Here is a 23,625-nt window from a genome sequence, read left to right on the forward strand (position 1 = left end):
TCTATTCTCTCCAAATCCATTGCCTGATTTTATGCATCTATGTATGACGTTGGAGGTAGGATTTTCATCTTTTTCTTCAATGTTGGTTGTAGCCCTTCCACAAACCACCTTTTCTTTAACCCGTTAGCTGGTTGGCTTTCCATTTTTCCCACCAACTCCTTTAGCCTTCTTGCATATACACAGATTGTTTCATTCTTTCCCAGTTTCATACTGTATATTTCCACTACTATTTCGTTATCATCCCTCAGTATCAGAATTCCTCTATGAATTCTTTCTTGACATTCGGCCATGTAGTTAATTTCTGAGGATCGGCATCCGAAAACCAATCAATCGCTAAACCTCGTAGGGTTGCCAGAAACTGTCGCACCTAGTCATCCTAGTCCGTTACATCGTTTGCCGTCTAGATTGTTTCGCATGTTTTACAGTATGATTGGATCAATCATTCCATCACCATTGAAATTCGGCAATTTTTCCTTTGGTCCTGCCATTGCTACTTTTTTCTAAATCTGTGGTGCTTGCTGTGCATCCGCGCTGTTCTGAGTACTCACGTTGTTTTGCACAACTGCCCTACTTTGGATAACCACGTTACCCGGTGTGAAGGGATCTTTAAGCGAAATTGTTCGATTCTCTACCTGTATCCATTCGTCAAGTGTCTCTGGAATGAAGAGTTCACCCCACGCTCGTGCTCCTTCAACACTTCGAGCTGTGCGGGTACTTTGCAGTCGGAATAAAGTAACTGTTACGTTTAGTACTTGTTAAAGCTAGTCAGGCTATGTAGTTAGGAGGTGGGGGAATGTGCCGGTTGGTTCCCAACCAATCGACCCTTCTATAAGTACTTGGAATATTGTCAATGTACTCATGTTGATTTTGGTATTAATAAAGAAATCATTTCCTCGCCTACTAGTATTGTGGTATGAATGGTACATTCTGGGTTTTACTTCATATGTATCTTAATTGGGTATTTTGTATGGTTAGCATAGTATATCTTTGTGAACTTGAGTGATATTTCCACTCTACGTTGTTGGTATCATTGCTTAAGTCCGAACTTGGAGGTTGGCAAGATGGAGTAATGGGAAGGTCCTTTGTACTACTCATCCAAATAACAAATAGTGACAGGGAAGAGGAGGAAATGACCAGGGAAGATTATTTGACATGTGATTTGGTAATGACTTGGGAAGTTGCGGTTGATCAATATGGACAAAGGGAAGCTTGTGAGAGAACGGTCCCTGAAGGTATGATACGCGACAAACTCTTGGTGCCACCAGTGGTATATGATCTCCTGGGAGAGATCCCTTGCCTGTTAGCACACAATTTGTTACGAGTAGAAGAGGAAAGGGCTGAGACACAAAGGGAACGAAGGAGACAACAAGTACTACAGCAGTTTGTGAAAAGGCGAAGAACTTGAAAATTCCAAAAAGGGAAACAGACAATAAAATTGATTCATGCCCCTGATTCCAAACATATATCCGAGGCGGGTACAAGGAGAAGAAACTGAGGAAGAAGTCTCCTTGAGGATACTACCTCTCCAACAATAGGAGGAGAGACGTCATAACTTGAAGGGAGCACAAGGGGATTCCACGAGAATCCAAGAAGGGTTGATTGAGCATACAATCGAAGGGATTGCGAATTTGGTCATCTCGGAGACACTAGCAAGGAAGCTGGGATACAAAAATCCAAAGATGCCTGCAGGGAAAGATCTCCAACAAGAGCAAAGTCAAGAAGAAGAGGATACTTTTAGTAGTTCCTTCGCGAGAGAGAACTTCTAGCCGGGAGAAGGTGTCCCATTAGGAGGAAGTGTTCCATCGGGGGGCGGTGTCCCATCGAGAGGAAGTGTTTCGAGGAAGTGTTCCATCAGGAGGAGGTGTTCCATTGGAAGTGTTGGAAGAAGTGTTTCCATAGGAGGGAAAAAGCCTCACATAATGGCAATAGACAAACAAAAATTACCAAGATTCACAGGGGATGGCTCAGAGGACCTTGCTTGCCATTGTAAAACATGTATAACAATATGGCAAGCAAATGGAGAAAATGATGCTACAAAATGGCTAAAAGCTTTCCTGACCACACTAAGAGGTATTGCCATTGATTGGTATATTGATTTGGAGGCAACAAAGAAAAACACATGGAATAATATCCTCACAACCTTCGAGGAAGAATCAGGCTCCTGAGGGATAATGATGAAATAGTAACGGAGATTTATAACACACGGCAAGGGAAGAGTGAATCCGTCAAAGCCTACAACAGAAGAATGAAAGAGTTAACAGGAAAACTAGACAACAAGCTGACAGATGGACTAAAGAAATGATGGTTCATTGAAGGATTAACACTGTCCCTCAGGAAAAAGATGAAGATAGTCCCTCCATCAACCTTTGGGGATGCATGTACTCGTGCCATGGACATAGAAAGCGAGAGTACAACTTCCAAGGCAAGAAGGCATGGAAGCGAGAGTGAAAGTTCGGAGGAGAGCGAAGAAGAATCCAAAACCATTCAAGCCCTCAGAAAAGACCTGAGGCAATTGATGAACTGGCAGGGAGTAAAGAAGAGAAGAAAGAAGGGAGAGAACTTTGGTGTACTGAGTTCGAAAAAGAAGGCCATACAAAAGGAGCATGCCCCAAGAAAGCATTTTATGAGATTTGTTCGGTATTGGGGCACACAATTAAAGATTGCCCCTACAATTTAAAAACAAGGAGCGCTCAAGTATTCCTGACCCAAGGGGGGCAATTTACAACCCCCTCCACTCCATCGAAGAACACAAATGCAAAAGCCTCACCAGGAGGATACAAAAATAACAGGAGAGGAAGTTGTCATGAGCCTTAATTATGCGAATAAATATATTCAATTTGTATATTATTTTATTAATATATATATAAGTTGTTATGATTAATTGTTATATATAATATTAATGGTTATTAATTATTAATATTAATAATAATGTTTATAGCATCGATCAGATAAACTTTAACATAACCATCAAGAGGACACCTCAGATATCAAATGAGTTAACTATAAAAGGATATGCAGATAGTATTTGTTCATATTTATAAGTTTATCTACATTTCATATATTATTAAGGTATACCCTATATCCTTTCTCTTATAAAAATTTGGACATATATATATATATATACCTTGGCATATAAATGTTATATTCCTTTCTTACTATGGCAGCCTCCTCCTTTATTTCAGCTTGCTTTCGGTGGTCTTTAGGTTTAGTTAATTATTAAGAAAACCTTGCTTTAAAGACCGATCCCTTTATAGGGATATGACTATTAATTGAAGACCTTTCGGTCTTATATTAAAAGGAGCATAATGTTTCATTAAGAGGGGAGAAAAAAAACATAACATATATTGAGCGTTATAAGAGGAATTAGGACCGAACAGACAATTCCAATAAAGTTCGCAAAGTGAAGGCTTTGGTGAATAGGCTCGGTGAGAAGGAAGGTGATGTGGAAGCAGGGGCAAGCGATATATATCGAATATAGAAGAGATGCACTGAAGCGATATAGAACATTAAAATATAACATCAAAAACATTAAGTGGTTCATGCACCGGATTCAAAAGGATAAAAGAATATACAGAGGACGAAGGCTATATTTGCATATTTCTAGCTGTGCAGAACTCAGTCTATTGTCAGCAGTAAACAAGTGATACTATGTGATTACAAATCTGTGACTTCTTCGAGACCACGGGGGGAAAGTTTATAAATTACTAAACTGAACATATTTTAGGGTACTAACCTGATTGAATTGGATCATTGGGAGAGCTATATCAAGGGATTAGAGAGTATACAAACATATTAAATGAAATGGAAGAATATATAAGATTAAGCACTGAGCATTAAGAAGGAAGCATAACATATACATATTGAAAACATATTACATATAAAGCACCGAAGCAGGAAAGGTTATTGCATATAGATCGCGGAACTTGATAAGAAGGAAATATCGAAGCATATGATATAAACCACTAAAAGACATTACTAAGTCCGAATGCGTAGACCGTTGGCATAGATCAAGGGTTAGGCCGAAGGAACATATTCAATATTCCACTCTTCCTCCTTAATATATATTGCATGCTACAGACTACACTTAATGGATCGGTCATTGTTGATCTAAGCAATGATACACTGAAACCATGGGAAGACATAATAGCATCGAAGATATTAATACCGATGACCAAGGTACGTACTATGACAAAAATGGTCATCAGAAAGCCACAACACATTAATCAGAGGTATTGAGAGGTACTGCCTACTTTGCCTTATTTTAATCATTAACATATAAGTAATATATTTCAATTTATGAAACATTAAGGAAAGGAGATTAAGTGGTATGGGATATATCACTTAATTTATATATTTATAGATATAGGATATATTTATCTGTTATCACTTGATATATATTTATCTTAATATATAATATAAGAAAATAGATAAATAATATATTAATATATATAAAGGTAGATAGTCCTTAATTAAATAAAGGATTATATACGTAGTTATAACGAATTTGGATGTATTTATTAAGTATATATGAATACATAGATATGAATTATCTATTTGAAATATAAATATTATTTGTCTTATAATATATCAATATACAATGGAATAATAAGGTATGAATATAAGTATTTGGTATTTGGATAGAAAAGACACTAAACTTAGAAGATAGAGAGTTATATTTTATGAAGTGAAAGATATGATAAGAATATATATATCATATTGCTGATTTATATATATGAGAAGACAATTATGAGTAGTAAATATCAAATGAAATATAAAGATGAGAAATATAATATGACGTTAAAATAAATTTCAATTATAGTATAGAGAGTCTATCTCTCATCCAAATTACGAGATCTTATGATAGGGAGTTGGTGGAGGGAGAGGCGGAGTAAATTCAAGCACTCGACGGATATCCTCCAGGGAACTGCTTGGAGCTTGTTTCACGTGCCCTCTGCACCGTCAATCTACTGTCTCAAGATGATTGTAACAAGGAGAGGGAAAGTCGTCTGTGTACCATAATAAGGATTTTTTCCTAATGAATCCAATAAATTAAATTAAATGCTCATCTTCTCAAGCACTTTGATAATAATGTTGGTCAGGGATTTGCTAATTTTGGATGATTCCCTAACCTATGCCCGAATTTTGAATTTTAGGTCAAGGGAATAAAAAGGGGTCATCACAGAAGTAATATTAATAACAACAACAACACACCACGGTGTCCACTCCAATATGATTCCGAGGGTAGGCCGATGATCCAATGTAGGAGATGCAATGAATGGGGACATTTTGCACAAGATTGTCAAAGCGACGGCGGACAAAATGGAGGAATGCTCTGTAAATGGTGTGGGTCCGAAAATCATGAGGATGCAAATTGCCCGAGATAGAATGGGGTAAATATGCTACACATTGAAGATCCAGAAGGCGAAATTCTTGCAGTCACCAAGATGTAAGCCAGAAAATTAACCTATCTAGATGCCACTACGGAGACTGAAAGATTTCAGGAAGCAAAGAAAGACATTCAAGATATCACGGGAGAGGAAGGCAAGACAAAGTCGAAAAACCCTACTTCCAGTAGCGGTGTAACGAATATTGTGCGACAAGTATTGGAAACTACTATCCCAGTGAAAATAGGAGATTTATTCGAAACATTACCCCAATTGCAGGTGGCAATAACACAGGGGGCAAATCCGAAAGGGATAACCTCAAAGAAAGAAGAGGGAGAAGTACAAACAGTAGACAATACCCTGTTCACCATAGGAATGGGGAGAACACCAGCGGTAGTAGAGATGGAGATACTCGGGTGCAAGCTCTCAAATACTATTGTTGATGGAGGTTCCAGTGTAAATGTCTTATTAGAAGAAACATGGAAAGAAATAGGGAAACCTACACTCTAGCCACCTACATTTCAACTAGTGGGAGCGGACCAGCATGGTATCAAGAGTGTACGAATGCTCATAGGACAAAAAGTCATAGTTGGTACACAACAATTTTTTTTGGATTTTGTGGTTATCACTTTACAGAAGAAAGGGTATGATGCTCTATTAGGAAGAGGATGATTGGTTGCAACAAAAACTACCCATAACTGGAAACGAAACACTTTATCTATTGAGTCCGAATGTAGAAAGTACATCATAGATCTCAAAAACCAGTCAGTTAGTCAGGACTTGGCATTAGACTCCGAAGGAGAAGACTATGGAGGGATGGAACCAGATGAGGAAGGAGTACATAGATTAGGGGAATGCTCAGAAGATGATACAAGTTCCCTTAATGGATTATTTCACTGGCAGATGGAAGACTATGAAGTTTTTCATGCAGAATGTAATATGTTGGAAGTACAAGAGTTTGAGTCGGAAGAATGATCCCTGGAAGGGTACACAAAGTATAAGGAAGGGGTGGCAACTCTCAACAAGACACATGCACACATTTTTGAAAAAAAAGATGGAATATGAAGAGGCCAAACTCCAGGCTTTAAACCTCAGAGAAGTAGATCAACCTAAAGAAATATGGATAGGAGATGATTGGGACCCTTTGTTGAAGGCGACAGCCCTTAGAATCTTCTTGGAGTATAAGGACGTCTTTGCTTGGACGTACAAAGACTTAAAGGGAGTACCCTCGGAACTGTGTGTCCATTGGATCCCATTGGTACCCGAAGCAAGAGCAGTGTGAAAAAGGCCTTATAGAATAAATAAAAAGTATGCAGAAAGGGTTGGGGAAGAAATTACAAAGCTTTTAGAAGCAGGGATAGTATTCAAAGTACAAACAAGTGAATGGGTAGCACCTATAGTCATATCACTCAAGAAGGATGGTGCTCAAATTCGGATGTGTAGATTTCAAATGTTTAAATGCGGCAACAATAAAAGACCCATTCCTCTTTTCGTTTACTGATAGCATTATGGAGGAGGTAGCCAGCCATGAGATGTATTCCTTCATGGACAAATTTTTAGGATACAATCAGATTAGCATTGTGGAGGAAGATAGGCTAAAAATTACATTTGTGGTTGAAGACAGGGTATATGGCTATAATAGGATGCGCTTCGGACTATGCAATGCACCAGCCACATTCTAGAGGATCATACTACATATCTTTGATGGCATGTCTAAGGGGAATTTCAAAGCATTCTTAGATGATTGGTTGGTTTACAATGGGCAGGAGCAACACCTCAAAATTCTTGGAGAATGCATGGAGAAATGTTGAAGAGCAAGATTAGCCCTTAATCCGAAAAAATGCAGGTTCATGGTTTCACACAGGAGACTTCTTGGGCATATTGTGTACAAAGAAGGATTAAAGACAAATCGTGATAAGATCAAGGTGATTTTTGAAATGGAAGCATCGTCCAATGTAACAGGTATCAAATCATTCCTGGGTCATGTAGGATACTATAAAAGGTTTATAAAAGGTTTGCCGAAGTATCAATGCCACTGGAGAAATTAACCAGGAAAGGAGAGCGGTTTGGGTGGAAGGAAGAGTAGGAAGGCGCCTTCCAAGAACTGAAGAAAAGATAAGTTGGGGCCCCTATCCTCATATATCCCAACTGGGACAAAGAATTTCGTGTCCATGTGGATGCCTCCAATTATGCAATACATGTTACCTTGGCACAAACAGGGAAGGAAGGGCTAGATCATCTTGTATATTTTGCAAGCAGGCTTCTATCTAAAGCAAAGCATAACTACAGTACCACGAGTGGGAAGCATTAGGTATGGTGTATGCGGTACAAAAATTCATGCATTACTTACTAGCTACACCCTTCACATTTTTTGTTGACCACCAAGCACTAATGTACTTAGTAAACAAACTGATGATCCAAGGGAGAGTAAGTAAATGGCTAATTCTACTACAATAATTTACATTTAGAATCATAGTTCGGCCAGGAAAATCTCATGTGATTGCTGATCAATTGTCAAGGATCAAGTCAAGAGAAGCCTTGGGTAGTGGGGTGTGTGAGGATTTTCTAGATGCACACTTATTTTAGATTGCAGTGTTACCTCAATGGTACAAAAAAATTGGACAGTACTTATCAACATCAACGTTTCCAAAAGAAATGCCTACAACGAAAAGGAGAAAAATTACCTTAGAAAGCAACACATTCCAGCTAATTGAAGGGTTATTGTACACAATGGGACCAGATGGAATACTGAAGAAATGTGTGATGGAGGAAGAAATTTTAGGTGTTCTAAACGAATCCCATGAAGGACTGGTGGGAGGTCACATGGGACCAAATACTACGGTGAGGAAGGTACTCTTGGCAGGGCTCTGGTGGCCGACATTGTTTGTAGATGCAAGGGAATGGGTATTGAGTTGTGACACTTGTCAAAGAGTAGGAAAGCCACTCAAAAGAGACTTCATGCCACTGTCTCTATCCAAACCACAAGAATTATTTGAGCGGTGGGGACTAGACTTTATAGGACCCTTACTAGTAAGAAAAAGTCATTGGTGTAAATACATAGTGGTGGCAATGGAGTACTTAACAAAATGGATTGAAGTACGGGCCCCTTCCAAACAACACGGCTCTCAGCATAGCCAAATTTTTGTACGAGCAAATAGTCATGAGATTCGGGATTCCACTCTAGCTGACAAGCGATAGAGGAGTACATTTTGTGAATCATACCATCAGGAGGATGACAAGTGAGTATAAAATTCTTCATTCCTTCCCGAGTCCTTATTATCCAACACCAAATGGCCAAGCAGAGGCCACAGACAAAGTAATAGTAGCAATCCTATATAAAACTTGTGGAGTAGAAGGGCAGGACTGGGAAGAATGGATCCTGGTAGTGGTTTGCGCATACAGGACTACGTATAAGGCCACTACTAGACACACTCTCTTTTATCTTATGTACGGACAGGAGGCCATGGTGCCAATGGAACATATAGTACCATGTTTATGGGTGGCAATCCAAAACAGATTGGGTGATGAGGAGAGCCTCAAGGAAAGACTATGTACTTTACTCAAATTGGATGAAAGGAGGACATTTGCTCAGTGGAGTATAGAGGTGGCCTAGCAAAGGCGGAAATTTTGGCATGACAAGAATTTGAAGAAAATTAATTTTAAACAAGGACAACTAGTACTAAAAGGTATAATGGTAAAAATTAAATAAAGCTAGGAAAATTTAATGTCCAATGGCTAGGTCCATTTAGAATATCAAAAATAAAGGAGAATGGAGCAATAAAGTTATCTACTTTAGATAATAAACCTATCAGAGACCTAGTAAATGGGTCTAAGTTAAAAGCATATGAGAAAAGAAATAAATTGGCAAGCAACTATTTTATAAGTATGGATGAGGAACAAGTACGAGAAACAAAAAGTGAAAGTGACGAAGGAGAAAGAAGTAAACCAAATCCTTCTAAAGAGATGGAGTCACAAAACATCACCATACTTGACAGAGAAGTAGAGGAAGAAGCAGTTGAGAGAGTAGTCGTACAACAAAAGCAAATGGTGGACAAACAAGCAGATTTCTAGACAATAGCCGTATGAAAGAACAGGGTACGAAAGGTGTTCGTATGGTAGCAGGCATCGGGTGGTAACTTCGTATGGTAGACATAGGCATCTCTGCAAGGACATCAGGAATCCGTACGGGAGACAGGAAAAGGCCGTACGATAGTAGGCATCCACAATTGTACTGCAAACACAGACATCCATACAAGTATAGGAGAAATCCATATAGGAGGCAGGCATAGACATCCATACAAATACGTTAGAAATCCGTATGGGAGGACAGAAGGCAGAGGAGTCCGTAGAAGCATCCATATGAGGGGAGTTTGTATGTGAGGAGTCTATAGCAGAAGCATCCGTATGGAATTCCGTATGAGTGAGGTTATCCATACTTGCGGAAGATTCCGTACAGTTCGTACAATAGGAGACAAAAAAAGGAAAACCTATTGCCACACTTCTCATCTCCGAGACAGGAAGAAATTCAGGGTCGTATGATGACAATCTATATTCATGTACTTTAGTGCTATACGTGGAAGTTTGTTACAAGCAATCACATCACAAGAAAGGTTGGTATAGGTGGCATGTACAAATAGTTAAAGTAATCTTGGAATTGACACCTCAACATACAATGGTGAAATTAAACATAGGAAATCCAAGCAGAGGGAACATTATTGACTCCAAAAAGAAGAAACCTGTGGCATTGAAAGCAAAAATGGAGACAAGGAAGAGGACAAAAAGCAAAGGGAAAATGGCACAAAAAATCACAATCACAGCTGAGAATATTACGTTTGAAAGTGTGATGGGAAGCGACTGCAGGACTTGATGGGAGAAAGCAGAAGTGGATCATCCTTTGAAAAAGGCGTTGGGCACAGTAGAGGTAGACAAAATAATCTTCATGCCAATTTTTTAATTAAAAGAGTTTGAACCTATACTACGGAATTTAATCACAGGTTATGAGAAATCATGTCATAAATCTATAGTACAGTATTTTCAGCAACATGTGATAGTTTATTGTTCAACGGAAGAAATAAGTAGGGTTTTTGGAATTCATAATAGAGGACATGAACTGGAAAAACCCCTATTACTGTAGAAGACAAGAAGAATTGGTTGAGACTAATGTGTCGAAAAGATCTTACAAGTTTGGAATGGAAAGGAATTTTGAAGAACAATAGGGGTCTCAAGAAATTTTTTTATTACAAATGATGAATGGCGATGTATTGTAGATTTGGTGAAAAGTAAGCTCACTGCAGACAGCCGCACTTTCGACATTAAACTTTGGATCTTGCCTGTAGTGGATGGTCTGTATAAAGGACAAGCATATAACTGGGCTAAATTTCTTTCTGATAGACTTCGAGAATTCATGGAGTTGAAACACAAAGCCTTTTACATGCCTCATCATGTCGTGGCCTTATTTTTAGAAGTAGGGCGCACTCAGGTGAGCAGTGAGCACCAAGGGACACTAGTATCGGCTAATAGAGTATAACCCTACAAGCCGGCTATGACATACTAGCTCCATCTCAATACCATGGGTGTAGGATCTCATAGTGGAGGCGAACCAAAGAAAAAGAAACCGAAACAAACAGTGGTGATCGAAGAGGATGAAGAGAGTTCAGAAGAGGAGGGCAGCGATATGGATTCATCTTCCTCGGACTCACAGGTGGCAGAAATCCACCTAAGTCACTTGCAAGGGACTCCACGAGAAGTTACTTTTTTACCACCTGCAGAGGGGCCACTTCCAACTAGGATATCAGAATCCCCAGAGATTTACCATAACATGACTAGTGATCCCAAAAGAACTACTATGACAGATATTTCCGAACCAAATCAGGCAGGGGTGGAGGAAGGAGCAGGTGACAGGCAACAAGTTCCAATAGGGGGAACTTCTAGAATGTCACTTCCAAGGTTGGCGCCATTGATCTATCCGGAACAACAATCCTGTACTAAAGTAATAGATTTGAGATGCCAGCCAAACTGTGCACATAAAGTGAGGTTGCAAACATCTCTCGGCCCAGAGACAGTACATCCAGTTGCTCTCGTGGTACAGCCAATAGGAGTAGTAGTAGGAGCAGTGGATAAACAACAAAGGGAAATCCACACTTAGGAAAGTATGACGGCTGGGGCTATGGTAGATACAGTCCTGGAGGAGGCTGATCGGTTACTTGAGGAAGAAGGCACGGTGTCTTCCCCTTTACAGGCAGTCGTTGAGGAACAGGTAGAGATACACAGCGAGCGTGGGGAACCTCCGTACACGACTTCTTTTGTAGCCAAAGCAGAGTTGTTTCTCATAGAGTTGCAGGCCATGGAACATTCTACCCAAGAGCTAATGCAGTCGGCTAGGTTTCGAAATCTAGAGGTTGTCGTAACAAAAGGAAAAGCATTGTCCGTGTTTATGCAGACTGGCTGCCATAAAGATTGGGGATTATTAGAGCAGGGTGGATATTCAGAGGAGGACATAGCCACTACATGGACAAGTCGTTCTATCATTTCCAGTGGACAGAAACACTCATCGCCGCTCATGGAGACTCTTGCAGCCATAGAAGTTGCCTTTTGAGGAACCTTCTTGGAACTTCAACAGAAAAAATGCCTTGTTAAAGCATGGGGGCTAGGAAGGCAGAATCTTCAACATGAAGGGGAAGCCGAGAAAGTTGCAATGCAGGAAGCCTGGAAAACAAAGAAAGCTGAATTGGAAGGCAAGATCAGCACATCGGAAGCCAAGAAGATGGAGGCTTTAAGGGTATTGAAGGGTGTTCGAGCAAAACACAAGACAGCTGAACGGGATCTACAACGGCTACGGGGAGCTCCAAGAACAGGGATGTCCTCCCATCCTTCTTTTGCTTGAAGTCAAAGTTCTCTTTTTGTTGTTTCATGTTCAACAGTCATCTGGAAGACGACATTTTTTTGGGGGGAGATAGATGAAGTCGAAATAAAGTAACTATTACGTTTAGTACTTGTTAAAGCTAGTCGGGCTGGGTAGTTAGGAGGTGAGGGAATGCGTCGATTGGTTCCCAACCAACTGACCCTTCTATAAGTACTTGGAATATTTTCAATTCACTTATGTTGATTTTGGTATTAATAAAGAAATCATTTCCTTGCTACAGGTATTGTGGTATGAATGGTATGTTTTGGGTTTTACTTCATATGTATCTTAATTGGGTATTTTGTATGGTTAGCATAGTGTATCTCTATGAACTTCAGTGATATTTCCACTCTACATACTTTCTCCTCTGCTCGGGTTCTTTACCCTCGGTGTATACAAGTTAAGGAACTTCTCCCTTGTCTCTTCCACCAAATTCAATCTCTATCATGTTTCTTCAAGCAATTCCTTGGCACTCCTCGATCTACTAGGTGAATGCACTTCCTCTGTCAGTGCTCCCTCACCGCCTCGGTGTCCGTCGGTAAGTTGCTGAAACTTTTGTTTGCGCTCCGCCTGTTGTGCTAAAATTAATGCTTCTCGTGCTGTGCGTATATCATCATTGTCTTTTATTTTATTTCTATCTTAATTGAGAAGATTCAGCATTAATCTTCATAACACCTCTTGTATACTAGGTTTGACTGGCAATGGCGCCAAATGTTTACCGTACAGGGTAAAATGATACTTATCACGTTTAGTAGATTAAGATGTAACATAGATCAAGGACTTTATTCATATATATGCAATATGCAACTCCAAGTACAATGATTACAATGATAATGATGTTCCAATAGTCCATTTGAACGATGTACATATACTTTCCCAAAGGGGTGACTCAACCATCACACGCCCTTTCAGATACAATTCTACTGGTCGGCTATAACACTTTTTACCGACAACACACGCGTGCCTATCATTTACTCTATTCACATAATTTATATTTTAATGTATTTGCTGCTATTAAATATTTATTCTTTCTCTTAGTTCAGTTCTAATTCCTCAATTCCTTTCATACTTTTTTGATCATTCCATTCCGTGATGCCCCTCCCAAATGTTTTATCTCCTTGTTAAATCCTTTAAGGAGAGGGAGTCACACCTCTTCATTGAGACTGTTGCTTTTGTAAAGGATGCATCCTTCATAACTTAAGGGCTCCCTTCTTTTTTCAATTTAATTCTTAATAGAATCACTGCCAATGACATTTTCTTGTTTAATTTTAATCAACCCCATCTTGTTACTAAACTCCATTGCCTAGGGTATAGATCATAGTTTGTTATCAAGATCATGACCCTTAGTTTGGCAGTGGTATGACACTTCATTTTATATTAATCAAACACAAAAATTGAATCACTGCCCTTTTATTTCTCTTTGTTTCACTCCTGAGGCAGCAATTTAAGACTTGTACTATCATGGGTCAAGTTGGGTGCATGACACCCTACAAGATATTGAGCATTTCGGGTAGTGTTTTTTCAACTTTTGATATTTAATAGGGGTCAAATAGGACTCAAGGTATCCCTTGTGATTAGATTTTCTCCTGTCTGATGTCCTAAGAATGGTTCAAAAACTCTCCATGACTCCTGTGCAACTTGTTTTATGCTCTATGATGCAATAAGATTACTCTCTTGTTGATTCTTCTCAAATGAGATCAATTCCTCACATTAGCTTCATAGTGAAAAGCTAAGGGTTGCAAACATTTACAAGCTGGATTCTTCTGTGAGACTTTTCCTCTTACAAAGATACATTCCAGCTCCGCATTCAGATATATTAAAGTTTAGAGTAATGTACTGCCTAGATTCGAAAATGTAGATAGCATTTCCTGTGATGATATTAGCTGCATAGGTTGCCCTATGCTTAAAGTCAATGTGCATAAGAATTACAACTCAAAGGAAATACATTTTAACTTCTTCTGCAGGTGTATTTACGGAGGAATCGTGATGGTCAAATAGATCCCCAAGGAGAAATCTGGGGAGCTCCATATCGTTGGGGATGCATGGTAGTCGCATACAGGAAAGATAAATTTCTTAAACACAATGTACCTCCAATTGAGGTGAGTGGTTCAATCTAGCAGTTTGAATGCACAATGCCATATAACAGCATAGCAGTAGCTTAGTTGGTGTTACCACTATCATCTCAAATTTTATTTATACACTTGATATTGTTATCATATCCAAAATTCCATGTGTATTTATAATTTACATATCTTGAGATTATGGAGATATATGTGTTGACTGTAGAACTTGATTAGCAAAATACTTCTTTGATTGGCGAGGCCTACTTTGAAGCAAAATTAGAAGCTAGTAATTGATATTGCCTTTCTATATATGCTATCCAAGATATCTTGACCCTTTGACTTTTAAAGGTTCAGTGTTATTCTCATGTAAGGAGTCTTGCAGGACTGGACTGATTTGTGGAGGCCAGAACTTGAAGGCAAAATTTCTATGGTGGATGCTCCCAGGGAGGTAGTTGGCATAGTATTAAAATGTCTGGGAAAGTCCTATAATTCAAGTTTAGAATCTGATATTTCTGATGAGAGACATGTAGTGAAGGTAACACTCACTATGTTACAAAACCAGGTAAAGGGGTTTTCTTTGTATGCTGTTAGTCTTGATTGGAAAACATGTCTAAAGAAATGTGCGAAATTAATTTTAGGAAAGAATAATATTAATTTTGTAACTATATTAGTTCAGAAAGTCGATTCTCACTTTCTGTCATTATGATATCTCATGCTTGACATCTCATTTGAACTTAATAATATTTTTTGACTTAAATCATGCAGGTTCGGTTGTTTGATAGTGCACATTATCTCAAGGCTTTTGGATCTGGAGATGTTTGGGTTGCAGTAGGATGGAGTAGTGATGTGCTTCCAGCAGCTAAACGCATATCAAATGTTGCTGTGGTTGTCCCCAAGTCTGGTACCAGCTTATGGGCAGATATTTGGGTACTTAACTGTTACTTATCCTTATGCAACATACACATGAACATAAAGGCACATCTCACAGGCCTTGCATTTTCAGCCATACATATATACACTTGAAAGCTCATAGGCAAAAAATATGCACAAGAGTGCACACAGACACACAAAAGCACACATGCAAACATCGGTATGTAGAAGTATGGATAAACAAAAGCACTCATGTGCCCACTACATGCACAAATGTATGCATAAACACAGAGAAGACAAACAGCTGCATGTACCCTCTTGCATATGCTTTAATTTTTTGAAAGTATGTTGGTGCTGTGCGTTTTGCATATTGCATGACTTTGACATCGATGTACACCTTTTAATTTGAACACATGAGAGATTAAAAGGATCATTCAGTTTCTGGATTGCGTCTAAGCATTTCTCATCTTCATAATCTTAGTGCAAGTAGCCACATCATATGGACATTTACCATTAGGACACAGTACATGACATTGCTGTATGAATCATGATGCGCTGTGCCTTTCCCTTTCATGAATCCCCAAAACCCATTGGTAGTATAAATGCTAATGTGTTTCAAGCTGGATAATTTGTGAAGTTGCATTGTACACTCGTATGGCACAGGAAAAGTGCAAATTAAGTACATATCATAGGATACTTTGTTTCAATGCATGTTCATTGTTCAGCCACAATAACTGTTGACATGATGAAATGAATCCCAAATTGGAGGTTTTCTGGGCTTGCTATAGAATGATTGATTAAGGTTTCTTAGAATGGCTGCCAGATTTTGTATTGTCCATTTTTTGCAGGCTCATTTTGGTACCATCATTGGAGTTTGGGGGCATGCAGAGGAATTCTAGTCATCTCCTCTACTTTTTTGGTCTAAGCTGTTAACTGCTCAACGCATGCAGTCTATGTATACGCTGTCTATTACTTAACAATATTGAGAGAGGAAGAGTAGGAGCATTCGAAATAGGGAGCATAATTGGGACCTACATGGTCTAGCCCTAACATTATTTAATTTATTTATGAGTAGATTTTTAAATATCTAGCAATTTGATTAGTTGTAACAACTTATATGTCATAATTGACAAACCTACCATGAATGATTATTGTAGGGTTCTTTATTTTCTCCAAAATAAACAAGGCAATGATAGCCTTTTCTTTTAGATCATATTGCAATAGATAGATAAGGCAGCTTTGTTACAGTCTTCTTTTGTTCCATATTGCAACAATTGAAATATTTGAAATTTGTACAAACAAAAATAAAGTTAAAAAGAAATAGTATCAATGAAGCTATACAATATATTCAATGGAGAAAGAGAGGAATTTTTTTTTGCAATTGCTATCTTCCATGCTACTTCCCGACTCTACAACACTTCGGAACTCTGCAACACTTTCGTTCAACTTTTCCCATCATCTCCTCAGCATTCTATATCAATTCCGTATAGATTCACGTCACCTTTCTACGGGTTTTTCCCTCCAATGTCAGTTTTAGAGTTAAAGCTAGTTTCCCACAATTCTTTTTTGGTTAAGTATCACCTTTTTCTAGTTATTTGCCTAATAAAATGCAAAAAAGCATTGAATGTTGTTGACAAAAAATCTTTTTATTTTGGGGAATAAATTGCTGCACATTACAACTCTTGATTAATCATGTATAGTAGTAATTTTTTGCCACTTTCTACTTGTATGCTATTAATATATACTAAGAGTGAAAACTCAATAATAATTTTAAATTTGAAACTACTTTATAACATTAATTATAAACTAAGTTGTCTTTTTGGATTCCGGTATGGATGCAGGTTCGAAATTCGTCCAAATATTTTTTGGGTTGGGTTCAGATACATTTTGGGTTCGTTCGTACCAAAACATATGTTATAAAAAAAAAACTGTTTCTGTATGCAACAACAAATAAGTCCATACACCACTCTGCTAATAGTAAAGCAACATAGCAAAATATACCACCATATCTATGTTTCATTTCAGTAGGATATTAATTACATCATTTAGCCATATATACAATATATACTTGCTTGGTCACATGCATGGGACATATTTCCATAACAAGGGACAGTTTGAGAATGAAAGGAATCATCAGAAGATAAGTGCAACTACTTTTTAATTGGTTAGAGGATTTCTAACCAAGCTAGATCAAAAGTTGAGATTCAGATTTTGAGCCCTCAGTTCAAAGAATACATCATTTAAAAAAAAAGAAATTCCTCAATAATTGTCAAATTGGACTTCCACAATTGTCAATTTGGATTTCCTCTATAAGCAAGTTTTCATTTTCACTCACAAATGCATAAATGACATATAAACCATCTTTTTTGGCCTTTTTAGTGGTCACTTTTAGGGTTGGGAGGATCGAATAGACAAAATTAGGCAAAAAATAACTTTAAAAAAGTAAAAAAAAAAATGTTTTGAGACCAAATTCGTCTCGGGTTTGGGAGGTTTGGCTACTAGGCAGTAGATTCTTCAAAATTCGCTCTAAATTCTGCCCAAATTCCTATGACAGAATTTGTGGCAAATCTATGGCTCTGTAGGCAAATTTGGGAAGAATTTGACAAGGACCAAACTTTGTACACAATTGAAGCAGACTTTGAGGGTTGCTAGAGAGAATGCAGTAACTTAGATTATAAACTATAGGGATACTTTCCCGTTATAGGATCATCTATATTAGTTCATAATAGTTATAATTTTAAAATTTGTGTATAATATTAATTATATATTTGATCTCATCAAAATCCATGAGGTGCAGAGAGCTCAAGGCATATTGAAACCACAATTGAGAACAAATTCATGAGCTAGCATCAACACTATCTCACATGCCCCCCACAATTCAGGTTGATTGAGGCCCTTTCAAGCTTCGTTGGCGACAAACATTGCTCCTCTTGTTCCCATGTTTAGGGTTTTCTAGAAGTTGGAAATAAAACTAAAGGAACAAAATTACAATTTTTTTCCATGCTAACTCTGCATTGACTTCGCTTCCACCTTGAATGAACAATATTTTTGAATGGTATGTTAATTTCATGATTTTTTTGTAGGGTTTTGTGGGTTTTTGCAATGATTTTAATATTTTTTTTCTGCTCCATGGGGACACGCCCCTTGGATTGGTAGACCTACTCCCTCCCTAGTATTGTACAAGGACACAGGAATAGATTTTGGCTGCCCCCACTGGCATTTAAGAATGGGCCAATCAAGTACCATCCTCTAAACACCACTTTTAGAGCAACAGGTTACGGGGTATGAGTAGAAGTCCCCTAACCGTCTCAAAGACTTCTAACCATCCCCTATGGCCCAAGCCATTTTTGGACTGCCAGTGTTAAAAAATAAGGCATTTTTAAATTTGAAAGAGAGGTTGGTTGGCCCACAAGGGCCCTTAAACCACATTTAATGATACCGAATCCTAATATAAGCATAAAATAAGCCAAAAAAAGAAAAAGGATTTTCACATTCGCTAAGGAGAAGAGGAGCAAGAGAAGGAACAACTAGTTAAGGAATGAGCAACAGTTGAAAGGGGATGTTTGGGCATCAAATCTACTTGATTTAGACTCTTAGACCCACCTTGATTATGGGCAGTTAAATATTATTACAGACTTCTATGTTTATTGTTTAGTAGTTTAGTTATAGTATTTATCTTTTAATATTTTATGTCATTGCATGGTTGAAATTTGGAGCCTTTGGGCATTTTTCTATATTTATGTCATATATTGACAATGAAAGCATTTGAATTCTATTATTTTTGTTGTTGATTCACATGTGACTCCATCTTCTATCTATAATTGCATGTGACTCCAACTCAAGTTTCAAAAGATAAGCATCCAATGCTACAATTCTATCTAAAAATATGTTGAAAGCTTGAACATTGATTACCTTCTTTCAGGTGAGAAATGATCTTGGGAGCCATGTCCTTATTCTCAATTGTTTGTTCTCCCATTCCCTTCAATTTACCTTCTTTATCAATGAAGTTAGGGATAGACCAATGTTTAACTGTATCAAAGGCAAAAATCTTTTCCTATCCTCTTTTCCTCAATTGCTATATATTCAATTTCATCCATAACCATTCTTTTAGGTTCCCCAGTTTCAGGAGGTGCATTTGGATCTGTTTGGGCAACTTTGCATAACTGATTAAGAGAAACATAAGGACACAACCATCTTTTTTGAAGTCCTTCAAGATTGGGATCAATTGTCTTGAAATATTCTTTCCATCTCCAATAGGGTGCTATACCTACTGTACATGTCATCACATTTGCTAACAACCAAATTCACTCTGTGAAGTAAAATTCGCTCTATTGCATTGCATACCTGTTGTGATGTCCCCAATAAACTAGAACTGATTCAATTAAATTAATTTATGAAGTGGTCCCAAATTTAAATAATATAACACAAGCTATTTAATTAATTTCATTATAAAATAAGTAATAAAATAATTAATTATGTCAACCTGCTCGTAACCTTTCACCCTTCGAGTAACTTCCTGGAGCTCTCTATAAGGCCTTGGTTGGCATTATAGCAAGTCATCATGGAGTTTATGTTTCTTTGTATTTGTGATCCCATTTAAAATTGGGTACTTGGTTGTATGCTATTTCGGAGGTGGAAGATCGTCCTGAGTTTGTAATTGCAATTTCAGTGGTTAGCAACCACCATAGTCTATCATTGGAACTATGATCTAAGATATTTCAACTTCTACTTGAGTGTACAGTTTTGTATTGTTAAACGTCATCAAAAATATATCTCAAATCTAGAGGTACAATATCCAATTTGCAGCCATTCATTCTTGTATCAGTAATGTTGTTTGGTATTGCAAATTTATCAATATGTAGTTCTAGAGTTAGAGGAAGATCTGTTTGTGTCGTCATCGTGCACTTGGAGAGGTGAGTTGTATGCTTACTTGGTGTACAATGACTAGTCAGTATAGTGGGGTCGGTGTGCTGGTGATCACGCTAGCTTGTTGGGAGAATCATGGCACCCAGTGATGGAATAGGAAATGCACATCTGTATATAACAACTTTGTTAAGGGAGTTGACCAAAAGTCAACAACAACTTAGTAAGTTCCTTGCAAGAGGGTACCAACAGATGGAGGAGACACTCAATCACTTGACAAAAGCAAGGATGAAGGGAGCTTCGCAATGCTTCAACACAAGGCCGACAATGCCAATTTTCCTTCCCAAGTCAAGCAACAAGAAATGCAAACACCTTCTTTGGTTGCGTTATAGAAGAAAATCAAGGATGGAATTGATGGTGGATGGCAAACATACGTATCTCTCAAGGATTACATAGACTTGTTAATGAAGTATCCATCCTCCAAGGGTAATATAGTCAACAACAATAATCTCAAATAGGAGATCAACAATGAGGTACTTAACATAATGTGCCCTACAAAGGATGAAGTCATGCATACAACTTCACTGCAACCACAAGAGGATTTGGACAAGCAAGAATCAATAATTGCCCCTTCGAATTTAGTACATCTAAATCCTCAAGACAACCAAAAAGGTGAAGAAGATGCTTGCACAACTTTCATTGAACCAACTCTCGTTGATTGACTTGATGGAAATACGGGCTTTATCAGCGATCCTCCAAATGAGAAAGCTCTACAAGTGGTTGATCAACCTCATGGAGATGCAAACTCTACCAATGATCCCTTGCAGGAGCAATCTTTATAGTTTTTTGAATATGGAGTTTACTCTTTAGTTGGACATGAGGTGTGCATGATTGCAATCTCTTCCTGGGAGTGGTTTCCTCATGAGAAGAAAAACTTGCATTTCAAGCGTTGAGATTCCAGACCATCATTTTTTGAAAAACAATTGATTGGCATGATAGCATGAAAGCTTGGAATCTCAACATTGATGTGTTTGATGATTGGCTTCATTGGTATCCTAATTAATTCAAGCACGAAAATGTTTCTATCAGAGTGGGGCAGCAGAAGCTGATGGAGATTTACTCTTGTCACTTACATCTAGGTGCATACACGTGGTAATGATGTGATATCAAGCTTTAAGTAGTTATGATTATCAACACCTGTGCTTGGTTTGGGATCCTAGAGCTTCATAGTTGGCAAATGGTTTGATGACAGATTGCTTGAGGGAAAGCAATCTTTGGGTGGCGAGATTGTGATGTCCCTAATAAACGATTAAATTAAATTAATTTATTAAGTGGTCCCAAATCTAAATAATATTGTACGGGCTATTTCAATTAATTAATTAAATTATAAAATAAAGTAATAAAATAATAAATCAGCCTTCTTGTAACCCTTTGGGAAACTTCTTGTAGCTCTTTATAAGGTCATTGTTTACCGTACAAGGTAAATAGATACTTATTGCATTAATAGATTAGAATGTAACACAGAACATATACTTTATTCATATACGCACATATGCAATTCCACTTACAAGGATGATCCATAAATGCATTTGGACGATGTACATATACTTCCCAGAGGGGTGACTTAATGGTCATGTGACCTTTCAGATACCAACTCAGCCCCTTGGCTACAATATAGTTTTTACCGACAACATCATCCCCCCCAAAAAGTAAAGTCATCTTCGGACAACAAAATAGAGACAACTTATACATCAAAACTCAAAATATGACTCAAACTAATAATTACATCAAGACTCATAACAAACTAAGAAGTAGAGGGATGCGCCCCTGGTAGTGCTGATGTCGTAGATGTTTTATGTCCCTTAAGCTTGTTCAGTTGTGCTCCTAGCTCACGCACTTTCTTGGTTCATATCTCCAAATCTGCTTCGGCTTGCATCTGGATCTCCAAGAATGATTGCATCATCTTGGCAATCTCTCCAAGCTCTGCCTCCTTTTCTGCTGACTCCTGCTGTAGCTCACTCTTCTCTCGCCTAGCCTAATCTAGTTGAGCCATAAATGCTATCCTCTCGGACTCCCAAGCTACTCTTTCTGACTCCCGAGCTGCTCTCTCTGCAGTTAGGTCCACCTTCAGTACTGTTAACCTAGTAGCTAACTCTTCCTAAGCCCTCTCTATCACTACCTGGTCTGCTTGGCTCCGAAGATTACAATAAGCATCATGATATATCTAGACTACCTCACGAGTTAAGAGTCTCTATGCAGCTCTCCACAACCAGCTCTCTGGTGGTGGCCCAATCCTGGCGCATCTCTGAAGTCTCTACTCTAGGCTACATGTGTTCCTCAAAGCAGACTGAAAAGGCAGTTGAGCACCCTACTCTCATGAAGGATATGACGTGCTCCAGCTCCTACACCACTGAATCCAAATCATGTTTCTACGTAGAGATCGCCACTTGGTGAGCCCGAGTCACCATGTCAGCCAAAAATGGCTCAACATCCTCTCCCATCGATGTCTCCGGCCCCACTATAGGCTACTGGGTACCCATAGCCGTCTTTACTGCTTCTATCATTCGTTTCTTAGTGCTATACGTTGTGGAGTGTGGTATCTCATCGATTTGCATCAGACGACTCTCCTTCACCTATGTTTGTGTGCCAGTAGAGTCTCCCTCCGAGGCTACTTATTGTGCAGGTGAAAGAATGCTTGACGCTTGTGGTGCTGGTATGTGGTTAAACATCGTACTCAAGTATGTGCTCAATTTCTGAAATTTGCTTGCCCTGCTCGGCTTCTCTACTATTGGCGTTGCTAATAATGCTACATCTATTGTGACCACTGCGTCTAAACCCACTACATCTAAGTGAACCCAAGGTGTCCTCAAACCCTCACCTGTTTCTGCCTGTATAGGTACCTCCATCACTTCCTCCTGTTTAGCCTGTGTAGGTACTTTCATCACTCCCTTCTGTGTCTCTACCTCATCATCAGGTATAATTGTAGATGTATGTGTCTCAGCCCCTATCTCTGGTAGAACTATGACTGTAGCTAGCAAAGCCTCTCGATCGACTGAAGGCTTGGCAACTCTTGAAGGTGCTACTGCTGGTCGGACTGATGGTGGAGGTGTTAGCTGTGCTGTTGGTCTGGTTGCTATGGTGACCGGAGTCATAACTACAGGCTACCTAAATTGTCCAAATTCAGGAATGTGAATGCCTGCAGGGACTAAGTGCGAGTGAGATGTAGCTACGAGGGACCTCGGAAATAATAGTGACGGTGTTGTAATAACCTCGACGTCCTCATCATCATCCTCGTCTTCCACTTCCTCCTCTAAGTCGTCAGTGTCTTTGGAGGATGTGTCTTGCCTCCCACTATCAGTGTTCCCATGCTCTTAGCTCTCTACCTCCTGCCGCAGCCTCTTCTGTCCGGTGGCATTTTGCCCTCCTGGAGCATGAAGTTGCTTCCACTGCATGATCATAGGCTCCCCTGGTTCTATTAGATCCGGCTTGATCTCGAGTCTATCAATAGGTATCATTTGTGTTGTGGCGTCGAGAAATAGGCCGA

At 38.7% G+C, this 23,625-nt stretch overlaps 1 protein-coding gene across 1 annotated transcript in view; it reads left to right on the top strand.

Annotated features, from left to right (window-relative positions):
* The window catches only part of LOC149575627 (putrescine-binding periplasmic protein-like protein), a 188,505-nt gene that overhangs the window by 120,377 nt on the left and 44,503 nt on the right, over positions 1 to 23,625 (top strand). The window contains exons 4-6 of the mRNA XM_089815393.1: positions 14,250 to 14,384; positions 14,731 to 14,910; positions 15,114 to 15,275. Coding sequence (XP_089671519.1) covers positions 14,250 to 14,384; positions 14,731 to 14,910; positions 15,114 to 15,275 — 477 coding nt within the window. The remainder of the gene's footprint in view (positions 1 to 14,249; positions 14,385 to 14,730; positions 14,911 to 15,113; positions 15,276 to 23,625) is intronic.

The sequence above is a fragment of the Cupressus sempervirens genome, chromosome 2 (genome assembly GCF_028749045.1).
Source record: "Cupressus sempervirens isolate cs-2001-9-10 chromosome 2, ASM2874904v1, whole genome shotgun sequence".
In the NCBI taxonomy this organism is placed as follows: Eukaryota; Viridiplantae; Streptophyta; class Pinopsida; order Cupressales; family Cupressaceae; genus Cupressus; species Cupressus sempervirens.